The sequence below is a fragment of the Patagioenas fasciata genome, chromosome 3, assembly GCF_037038585.1.
Source record: "Patagioenas fasciata isolate bPatFas1 chromosome 3, bPatFas1.hap1, whole genome shotgun sequence".
In the NCBI taxonomy this organism is placed as follows: domain Eukaryota; kingdom Metazoa; phylum Chordata; class Aves; order Columbiformes; family Columbidae; genus Patagioenas; species Patagioenas fasciata.
The window spans coordinates 69,670,340-69,682,348 of NC_092522.1; the positions used below are offsets into that span (position 1 = coordinate 69,670,340).

The window sequence follows — 12,009 nt, forward strand, 5'->3', positions numbered from 1 at the left end:
ATGGCATAACCATCTGTGTCCTTAGACCTAACCCATTATGCATTAACATGAACATGTGTGTTGCAGGCCTTGACTTCCACAATATAATGTAAAATGACAGAATACGAACTTTATTCTGCTATATGACGTTTCTCAGTGTATGAGAGAAATACCACCATCACTGTTTTCCATGCTGATTACTAGGACGACTTTCCAGTTGTTTTTCGGCAAACCAGAAAATAACAGGTTGGGATTTCTACAGATCCTCTCTTCTCACCTATTTCTTTTTGAATGGGCTTAAAAGGCCTCATAAATGCCGCAGAGGTAGAGTTCAGAAGAGTGCCAAGTCTTGCCTATAAACCCAGCTCTCTGGAGAGAAGCTAGAAATAAAGTGGATGCAACAAAAGCACTGGAAAAGTTACGAGCAGAGAAGGGCATTTTACTCTCACCCTGACAGCTTGGTATTGAGGCATCTTGAGGTTTGATTCTACAGGCTGGGTCTGAAGTGGCTGGTGGCCAGGGCCTGCCATTTCCCGTGGAGATAATCCAGAGAGAGCTCTCAGAGCTCCCATAGCTCCAGCCAGCTCCAGGGCCCCAGAGGGAGGGTGATTTGGGCAGAGAGGCTGGAGACAGAAGTGGGCACATTGTATTACACAGTTTCATTTTGATATTGTGGTGCAAATGCTTTTGCAAGCCTTCCCACCCCTTGCTTTTTGTTCCCCTCACTGAACTGAGGAAATTCGAACTCTAAATGCCAACAGACAGAAACCGGCTGAAAAGTCTCCTTTTAAAATGTACTTGTAATTAGAAGTGAAACTTTTTTTGCGGGGGGGGGGGTGGGGAGGAGCTCTGATAAGCACTTCCCAATTTGCCAGTATGTGAACGTCCTTTCTGATGAAAAATAACCCAACTCCTCCCCGGGACATTTCTCAGTATTGCCAGCAAACCAACCCCCTCCCGCCCCCCCCCCGTGACTTGGCCAGGTTTGCTAACTGCCTGTGTGCAGTTTAATACAGCCGTGAGTGAATTCAGTGCCAGAGTTTTGAAATTATGTCACAGAATCAAGAAAAAAGAGGGAAATGAAAAATGGGGCAGAATAGTTCCTTTCTGACAAAACAGACTAGCTTCTAGTGGGCAAGATGAAATATTTATGTACTCATACCTCTGTGTACATTCATACGTGTGTACGTGTGTGAGAAGGCAAAATCCTTGAAGGGATCCAAACATTGCAGAAATACCTGTTAGAATAGGAATGCCTTTTACTAATAAAATAACCCATTTTTCCTTTCACTCCTGCTGTTACATTCCCCACTGTGGCCTGGAAACCAGATGATTTTGAAAAACAGGAAGCCTGATGCTGAATTCAACCATGACTGAGTAAATCCAGAATAATGTTTCTGAACTGCAGGGAGTTACTCCAGATTTACACCCAGTTTCTGAGATCTGAATCCAGTCTGAAGTATTTGTTTCCTACCAACGTGGTGTCCTGCTGCTTTCCTGAGGCTGCTGTCTGCCATGCACAGCGTTTTCTGTCATGCCATAAGAGGAAGCACAGTGTGAGCTCTGCAGCTGGACTTGCAGACTCATGCTAGGAAGTGCAGCACAGCAGTAAGAATTTACTTGAAAACAATTTCTTTTAAAAAATGTTGTCCTCCCCTTTTTCCCCCTCCCCACTGTCTACAAGGCCACAATTAGAGGAAATAGTGCAGGATACATTCAGACCAAGGGGGGCCAGAACAAGCCTGGAAGCGGATCAGGAGTTCAAGGGGAGACTGGACAAATACTTGGAAGAGAGACCCTTTGAGGGTTACTAATAGATAAACCACATCAAAGTCAGGAAATTCCCCGAGCTGAAAATAGTGAGACACCAAGAGTGTATTTGGAGGTAGTGGATCGCCTTGCTCTGTCCTTGCTTTTCCTTGGTGTCTACTAGGGGAACAGTGAATAAAAAGTACTGACTGAAATGCATTTTGCCCTGAACCAATGTGGTTGTTATTTTGTTTTTTAGAGGCAGAGAAGATCTGAGGACTGAGGGGGAGACAGCTGGGGGAACAGTGCAGCAAGAGATGCCTTGTTTGAGGTTCTGTGTCAAGAGTTACAGGAAATTTCGTTCTTCTTTGCATTTGGTTTCAATTCAAATTTTCCCCATGCTAAACTGCACTTATGTTCACATTGTCTGCAGCGTTCAGATTTCATTCTGTTGAGTAGTTTCCATCTGCAGTTTGGCAAACCTGCAGGTAATTAGCTCTCCCTTGTAATTAAATTTCCAGTTAATGTCCCATTAAGACAAATGAGAAGAATTCGCATCTTCTGCTTAAGTGGTGATTTCACAAAATGCAACATTTCATAGTCTTTGAACAAACAAGCACTTCCATTTGCTGAGGTGAGATGTATTTGTAATACAGAAGCAGATCTTAGTAATTTATGTCCTCAAATGTATGCTTTTTTTTCTTCCAAGAACTTCAGTGCTTAGGGAATGAGGAGCCCAGAGAAGAGACAAGCCTGCCTTGGGGTTAAGGCATGGGTCTCTCCATCAAACAGCAAGGTCCTCTTCTCGCTTCCCTTCACAGATGCCTTCTCACACCATGAGTGCCACGGAAACCAAGGGTTTTCACAGGTGGCTACTAACTGCATTTCATTGCCCCATCTGAGCCAGCTCAAGCCTAATTTCTGTAGCTGAGCACTCATGAGTGTGGTTGTAATCGCGAGGCAGGGCAAGCAGGCAGAGCAAGGTGGTGAAAAGGCAGAGGGTGTATGGAAAGGTGACAGCTGGGGGAAACCTCACCAGTCCTTACCCACTTTTTGAAGCTCTGTGGAAAATAGCACATTTCAATCTGAAAGCATTTAAAAATGCAGAAGACAATATTTACCTTTCACTGCACAGTGTGTTGAATAAAGAAAGTGCTGTTTAAGAGTAAGTACTCAGAAAAAACAGGCCTTAAGATAAAGACATATCTGCAAAAAATAAATGTAATGTTAACATCATATACGTTACAGTAAAGATGAAAATACTGTTCTCTGCTCTGAAGCTATGGGGATCAAGTGCTCCTACATTTATACATTTAGCAGGGAGAGGAGAAGAAGTGATGGATCTGGGAGGGCATTATGCAGTTCTGTATTTTGCATTTGAACTATCACTAAAAAGATTTTTAAAATATCCTTTTTGCTTTGTAACACTAATACTAATAGCTGAAGTTGTAAACCTCATGATTTGGTGCTGGCTAATACAGCATTGTTTCGTCTCAGGTCACTCAAGGGTGCCCAACATAATTTTCTGTTCTCTTTTGCTTGTACACACACAGAGCAGGAGAAAAATGTCTGGGAAAAGAGGCTGACGTCTCTAGTTACCCATTGACATAAAAGACCCTTTGGTAGCAAACCTTCATTTTACAGTCTTTTGAGACATGCTCTGTACTATTCTAGGACAGATTTTTGAAAAGAAAAAGATCTCATTCAACAATGAATGATTAAATGAGTACTGTGAGCAGTGAATGAGCACATGAAAGTCATTAGATCAAGAACAAAAAGCTTGGGGCTCCAAATTTCTGGAGCAAGAATTTTAGTAGAATGTAATAGTACATTCTTGCATGTTTTTTTTTTATTGATAGCATAATGCAAGTTATTTTGTCTCAGTCAGCTGTAGAAAATTTACCTGGACTGTGGGAACTCTCGGTGAAGAATGGCAGTATTTAATTACCTTTTTAAAGCCCTCGTGAAATCTCCTTGATAAGCATGCATTGTGCATATACAACAGCCTTTCTCTAAATGTTATCCTGGTGACTGGATCCCTTTTTTTTCCCGCTGTCTACTGCTCCCCCCAAATTACTAAACCTCAGCCTGTTTAATCACCAGGCTTTAACAGGCAGCGCGGGCAGCGTACGGCGGGGATGAGGCGGGGGAGGTCGCCATCTAGCGGTGCGGCCGCGCCTCGCTGAGCACTGCGCGCTCTGCCTGCGGGCAGGTCCTGCTCTCACCTTTTTGGTTTGTTTTCTTTTCCTCAGTTATGTCGTCGGAATATTTGTTCAAGCTCACAGATAGTCACACGGAACGGACCACGTGGCGTTGGTTTTCTCCACGACCGTTCAGTTTGATATTTTATTTATTCGCTTTTATTTTCGTAGAAATGGGTATGGTTAGGGTGTGACTTTCTGCTCTGGGTTTTTGTGTTAGTGTCTGTAGGAAACAATTATTTTGCTGATATAATAGGCTCAGGCAGGATCTCTCAGCAAAGCCATTTTTTAATAACAATATTGCAACACCGGGTGTTCTACCTAAAGGTAGGCATACATAACAGGGCAAAAAGCGCCTGCTTATATCCCCCCAAATCCCGGCAGCAATTTTCGTCCCCTGCTCCCCATTGGTTGGGTACTTCAGGATTTACAGACTGCGCGACGCCTGCCTCAGTTTACATATTTCATTAATCTAATTTGAACAATACCCTTCCCCTTATCAATCTATTTAAAATATGGGTTCCTGGCTCTTTGGCTACCCTTCCCCCTAGATTAACTTGTAAATACAGGTATCAGTTTGCATTCCGGGATTAGTTAGAAGAGACTTCATTTTACATTAAGGATTCATAGTCTGATGTCTCTCAATCCTTCCTCCCCTGCCCCCCCGCTGGGATCAGGCACCAGCTCCTTAGTTTTGTAAAAACAACATTCCTTTGTTAAACGTTCCTTACATGTTAGTGTGTGCTTTAGTGTGTGCTTTGTGTATGTGTGTGGCTTTTTCATTTGTTTCTGTTTTTTTTTTTTATTTTTTCTTTTTTCTTTTTTTCTTTTTTTATTTTTATTTAATGTAAATATTGTTATTCAAGCTCTGAACAAGGATAAACTAATTCTGCCCCTACTTTCAGGAAAATACCACTTTTTAAATACATAGTTTGAACCCTAAGAATGAGCCTACAGTGGCATATGTCTGCAATATGTCTGCAGACTTTATTGCATAGCCTTCCCATTTAAATCCTTGGGAAAACCCGGACTACAGACAATGAAAGTCAAATTAGTTGTGATATTGTTGGTATGTACAGAAAGTACCTTGAGAAGAAGAAACCTGTTAAGAGCTTGAACCCTGATCAAAAAAAAAGGTAATTTGATCAGATGTTTCATGTCCCTTTCAGGTGGAGAAGAACTCATGAACTAAAGTAATTTTGTTCCTATCTTTGAAACAATATAACCTTGACCCTTTCTTTGGCAAAAATAGTTAATCTGTATTTACAGTAGTTCATGAGTTCTGCAGGCAAATAATAATTCTCCGAAGTGCTTCCGTCCTGTATGTTAATGAGGCTAAATGAGAATCGTTTTTATTGCCCATGGCCTTTCTGAAGCATCTCCCAACTAGCTCCTCTCCTTTTCCACACTCCAATGGACTGTGGAAAATGAAGGCTTGATATCATGTACTGGAATAAGTGCAATGGGGAAGACTGTTAAAATTCTTTACTACAAAATCGCAGACCTTTGTCAATACTCTTAACTATGGGTACACTGTGCCCTTGCAAAAATTACCTTGATGTGAAAGATAAGTTGGCTTGCCAATAGATCAAGCAAGAAGGCTACCTTGGGATACAAATGAGTAATAATCTAAAGGTAATTGTTTCCTTTCAAGTGGAATAAATCAGTCCTAACTGTCTGCCATAATAATGCAAATTTCCTGAGAGGTGTCAGCAGTTTCCATGGACCTATTCCCATTATTTGAATTTGTGCTTCCCATCTCTTAGGTGGAAGTACCCATTCCTACACCTAGTCATACAGTTGGTGAAATTTTATTTTGACTGACATTGGTTTAAATCTGACTGATGTAGCTACTCCAGAATGTAGTTACTCCAGCTTATGCTCTTGCAAACCAGAAAATAACTCCGATCTGTGTTTCAGGATGGTCTAGGGTTCTGGTTGTGATAGCATTTATCTTGGTACTGTATTGATACAATATGGGAATCAAAACCTGTGATTCTTCTCTGATTCACTGCAGTTCCAAACTGTCCCTGCAGAAAGTCGTGCAGATATAATGAAGGTTGGAGCAAAATTATATAGACAGTTTGCCATTCTGTAGATCGCTCTGAAACTCATGAAGTCTTCTCTATAAATCAGCAATTATGAGTACCCTGTCTCACTCAGACCAATATGTCTCGCTCTATCCCTTTCTCATAATTGCTTCGAAATATTCTCCAAAATATTAAGAGCTAAAGCTTCCTTCAACTTCATTTGTTCTTCCACATAAATACAATTCTGTATGATTTTCTTACAGAGTCTATGTTTGTACCTTGTGACAGTGAAATGGGTTTGGACTGTATACAGCTTTTTTTTTTTTTTTCTTTTCTGTTGAAAAGGTGCATGCAGCAATTAAGCATTTAACAGATATACCTGTGCAGTATATGCCAAAGCAAAGACATATATCTCAAACTCTGGCTTGAGTTTCTGAAGGTAGCAAAGAGTGCCACTCCAAGCTGCCTTTGAAGATTGCAGTAAAAGGTTTATGATCTGTATCTACTAGCATGGGTGACTCATAATAAATGTACTCCAAAGGTGTAGTGCCATGTCCAGCACTGATTGCTCCGACAAATGAGTACTCCTCTTCACTGGAGTCATTTGTAATCATATAACAACTTGACTTTCTGTCTGGAAAAGCGTAGTTTTGTCAGATTGGTTTATGCCGCTACATCTCTCACAGCCTTTTCAGAGACTATGACAGCTGTTGGTTTCATATTTACTCCCACATTTTTCTCTATAAACAAATGTTGTTTGTCCTTTACTCTGAATGTTCTAGATACTGTTGAGGCTTTAAAAAAAAAAAAAAAAGAAGAAGAATAAAAGCAACCAAAACAATAATGTGTATTATGAACACATGTATTATTTTCTTTTTTGCAAACAGATTTAACAGCCTTTTTTTTCCTTACTTGATCTAAGAGTGTCACTTTCTGCTGTTCTATCTCAGAGGTTATGCTAATTTTGCTGGGCCCCTCCAAAATTGTTTTTTTAACTGTAAGAACTCCTGTACTATTTTCTTGACTTACTGAGTAGTTGTGACCAAATACTGCTGCCTGAAGTATGTGTGGCAGATGGACTAACTTCAGTAGTTTTTGATAGTATTTTGCAAAGCAGTAGGAACTTCTGGAGCTGGTGCATCATGGATTACAGTTTGACTCCTGTAAGAGGAAAGATTAAATGGACTACAACCTCTTCAGCCTGAAGAAGAGGTGACTCAGGAAAAAGTAAAAACCTGAATGCAGAGAGAAAATGAATAGAGAGGGATCACAGCAGCAGCATGAAATTGTGCAGTAGGACAGTAAAAAAATACATTAAAAGTAGGAAAACCAAACCAAAGGAAATTTTACACGATACAGGAGTAAACTCTGGAACTCATTGCCACATGATGTTGGTATCAGAAATGTAAATGAGTTCAAAAAACAATTAGACACCGCAATGAAAGATATATTCAGAGGGCAACAACTGTCAATAGCCTGAATTTTTTAAGTCAGAGGAGAATGCACCTCAGAGCGGTGAGAACGGGATGCTAGCATACCCTTAAATTGCATGGAAAATGGACATTTTTGGAACATGTTTTGTGTGACTGGGCCTGTAGATAGGCAAAGCCTTACTGTTCGTGTGGTGTCATTTGTAAGAATAGTAACCGCTTCAGACTTCACTGCTTCTGGTGCGGGCAGGGGGAGGGCAGCCTTGCTGGCTGGAAGTGGCTCTCACGCACACGTGCACAGCAGTGCAGTGCTTTAGGTTCTTCAGGTAATCAATGGAAATTAAATTCAAATCGTTCACTCTGAAACTCCATTTGTTATTTCAGTGTTTTCAGTTACTGCATCTTAGATAATCTCGGCACGCACTCACAACTTCTGCAGAATGCTGAAACTTCTGTTCTTACTAAACTGATGCATCTTCAGCCCTTCAGTTCTCACCTTAGCTCTCACACATTTTTGTATCTTCTTTGATGTAACACCTCCTGTTTCCTCAGAGGTACTGTGCAGTCTCACGCCACTTTACCTTTACAGCTTTGTGTTTTGTCTTCTGAGTTATTTCTGGACAATGAATGAACCTAGAGATGTAACGGGCAATGCTTAGCCATTGGGGTAAAATTTTTAGTTCCCATACCTGTCACTGTTGGATTTTCCAAATACTGCGACTCAGGATTTCCTCATGAGTTGGCATAACAAATGACTGTGATTCAGATAATGAGTTTGTAACTGAATTAGTGTTTCTTCTGGCAGTAACAGTACTGAAAACCATGCCTGATATCCTGACTTCTTTCAATTAGCAGTACAATGACTTCACATAGACGGAAACCCTGTGCTGTTAATTTGAAAGACAACTGTAAGACTTCAGTCTTGTATAGTTTAAAAAAGTGTCTTATCTCTGTTGGTCTCTAGTGTAATTGTTATCTATAGTGCTATTAAGAATGTTAAAGCACTATCAGGTTTCAGCATATAGTGAAGTGACAATCCAGTTTGTGTAATCCTATTTATTTTTAAATACTTGAGTTCTGCATATTTGAATTTGTTTGCAGGGTGCCCTAGGTAACCATTGTATCACAGTGTGTGGTTTTGCTGGTGACTGATAAGATTAAGGCAAACTTCAGTCACGCTCTTCTAAATGAGGGGATCTTTCTGTTTTGATACCAAGGCATGTTTTTAGTTAGTTAAGGTAATGCAAAATAGATAAATTTGAGCATACTCATTCATGATATTGATTGCTAGGATTAATATGTTAAATTAAGAGATTACTAGAAAATAAGAGAATTCATTATTTTAAAAAAATAACAATGAGCTGACTAGAAAATAAGTGAATTAATTATTTTAAAGAATAATATATATTTTAATGTCAACTATTTACATTAAGGTTCCCTAGTTATCTGAAATCTGACTTTTAAGTGAAAGCTTTCTGTGTGTTAAGTATGCCAAAAGAATACAGGAAGAATCTGACTATGAATGTTTCCCTACCTTCCCAAGAGCCTTCATTTGTGATAAAGAGGTATGACTGATACTGGGGATAGGACAAGTTTAGTGACAGCTTTGGAAAATTATTATTTAAGCAAGCAGAAGATGGACATTTCTCAATAACTACCTGCAAAGCGCGTGTTCATATTGCCGACCCTGATTGGCAACAAACAGATGGTGCATATCGACATGTTTAGGTGCAGATGATCGAGAAAAGAACTGGAAATCAAAGAAAGGCCATGCTCTGTTGGTGAAAGACAAAGGTCCCGTAACCTCAGTGAAGCTGTTCCACAATACACCAGCTGAGCATCATCCTAGTTTGAACGTTGTCTTTTCCATTGGGTTATTTTAATTCTCTGCTGTTGATAACCTCTTCTGACATTTCTGTCTTCTTTGCAAAATATTTCTCAGCTGTGTTTCTTTTTGTTCAAATTCCTGAGGTCTTTGTGTATCACATCACTGCTGAAAGCTTTGCTTGACCTCAGAGGCTCCTTTGCAGCCAAGAAGAGCACTAGCCAGCATTGTATAGCCTGTACCACACAGACTTGCATTGAACACTGCAACTCAGTCAGTCCCAGCAGATCGAGCTTGCAGTGTTTATTTTAGAAAATGGAGAAAACTACCATAGATTCTTCTAAGGGAAAAATGCAGGTCTTCCACTTATGTCACAGTGGGACCCACCCACTGAGGAAAGTTGTCCATATGTTTTACAGACTTCATCTTCATCTGTTCTTCTTAATATCTTCTCTCAAAATTTCTGTTTCAATTACCAGTGATTTTCTAGCTGATACCTTTTTTCAAAAGGGGCAGATTGTCATAAAATGTAGGCTTATGTTGTCCTTTTGCAAAGTGTGGGTTGATTCTGAAAATATCCAACACTATTACTGTGCAGCTACTGTCAGTTTTACCAACATGACCTTCTCTCTCTGAATAAGATGGACTTTTTTATTGCTGAGGAAAACTGATGTTTGGTTTTGAATGGAAAATCTATGCTGATTATTCTTTAAAATATATGCTCTCTGGTATAATGATTGTAATTGGACTGTACCTACACAGCAGCTATTGTATAGCTTCACTGAACATATATTGTTTGACCCAGATGAAAAATATCTGTTTGACTGAAAGTATTTATGACATAAATACTCCAGAATTAAAAGCAAGCAAGCAAACAAACAAGCAAACAAAACCCCAGAAGAGTAAAACACACACACAGAAAACGCCCAGAATTATGAAAATGTATGTATCAAGCCTGAATTTCAAAGGGTACAAGTACTGCAGCCATATAACTTACTTTCTGCAATGTAATAACACTATAATTAATTACTCTATAATTGCCTGTTCCTATCATCTTAACTATGCTATGAATGCTACTGGACAAATGTAATTGAAATGTCAGACTTTATATGAGTTTGTGATATAATATATAACAGAAATCACTAAATGAATGATTGATACAATAAAAAAGTTAATCAGAAAGAAAGAAATATGTATCAACCGAAAGGGATATATATTAATCTCCTTGTTTGTGTTTGCATGACTCCATATGCTCCCTCCCTCCTTTTCCTTCCCCCCAAAAAAAAAAGACTGGCGAAATGTTTTGAAGGTAATTTCTTCACCTAGAGTGACTTCTGATCATGTTATTTTGTGATGTACATGCCTCAAAGACAAGCATTATGGTAAACATGATTGATGACTTACTTTGACAAACAGAAGATTTGTGGTTAAAATTCACAGAAGTAACCCAAAGAATGTTGCTCTTATGTGTCACAGCTCTGGATGCATCCAGTTTGGAGTAACAATTTACATATAAAGTCAATGTGCTCTTTTATGTAATTTCAGAATTTCGATGTAGACACCACCAAGAAATTGTGCTCAAATCAAGCTACCAGTGTTTTGGAATTACAAGTTAGTTGTCAGAATGATTCGGTGCATCGTGAGAATAAGAAGGACATGACTGGGAAAGCTACATTAGTGGAAACCAGTGTGATTAAAGGTCAGTTAAGCTTTATGGTTTGAGTTATCATTATAATAAAGCTTAACCCTAACCCTGAAAAATAATTTACATACAGGATTATCTTGCGTGATTTCACTTGAAATCTGTGGCTTAGTCAAAAGAGATGGAAAGTGAATATTTCTGTTCTTCCTCCATAAATGCCATAAGGCAAATTCATCCAAGCTCTCAACAGCAGTATGGTATTAAACTCTGTTTGAAACTGCAGCATGAATATTCAATAGTTTTTAGAAACGGACATGTGGAAAAGATGTGCTTTCCTTTTACTTTAGGATGATGCTTACACATCATGTGTTACAAAAAACGTTGATTCCAACAGGTATTAAAGACAAGCAAGCAATTGACATTAAATGTATGAAGACATCTTCAACTCACATTTTTTATTTTGAAGAAAAAAAAAAATTAATCAAATTACTTGACCGACAATTTTTTAAATGTCATCATTTGCTTGGATTTTGCAAGCATTTTTGATAGGTGGTTAGATTTTCTATTTACCTTCCAAGTTTTTCCTTTTTCAGAAAGGAATCATACTGAAGTTGAGATGCTAAATGATAAAAGGGCAAATCCAAAAGGCTTCACAGTTAATTTTAAAAATTAAATTTATTTCATTAATCTGTCAGTCACAGGTTATATCTGAAATATGAACACATCATATTAATTACAACACTGGAACATTTGCAAGACAAAAGCACAAATACTCATCCTAAGTGCATTTGTTAAACGATTATTGTTATCAATATGAGAACTAGCCATGGAGTTTCTCTTTATTGTCTTGTCATTTAGTGTGTGAGACTCCTGAAAACGATTGTCTATTTGAAACTGCATGTGTTGAAACTTCCAAATACAACATAAACCAATTTTATAGTGAAGAATTGCTGTGACCTGTTGAATATACACTAGTCCTTATTGCTGTGGAAGTCGATCATTTGAGGGCTGGTTTTCGAAAGGCGTTTTAGTATCTGTCTGTTTTGAAAGATAATCCCAAATTTGTTATTTTGTGGCTTTGAAAAATCTCCCTGCAGGCTCCATTTTGTCACTGCTTAATGATTTGATTAGATTTTATAGGGGTAAATGTTGA

At 38.8% G+C, this 12,009-nt stretch overlaps 1 protein-coding gene across 1 annotated transcript in view; it reads left to right on the top strand.

The window, feature by feature from the left end:
- Positions 1-12,009, top strand: part of THEMIS (thymocyte selection associated) — an 81,646-nt gene that overhangs the window by 54,752 nt on the left and 14,885 nt on the right. Inside the window, exon 5 of the mRNA XM_065835076.2 lies at positions 10,760-10,913. Within this exon, the coding sequence (XP_065691148.2) occupies positions 10,760-10,913 (154 nt within the window). The remainder of the gene's footprint in view (positions 1-10,759; positions 10,914-12,009) is intronic.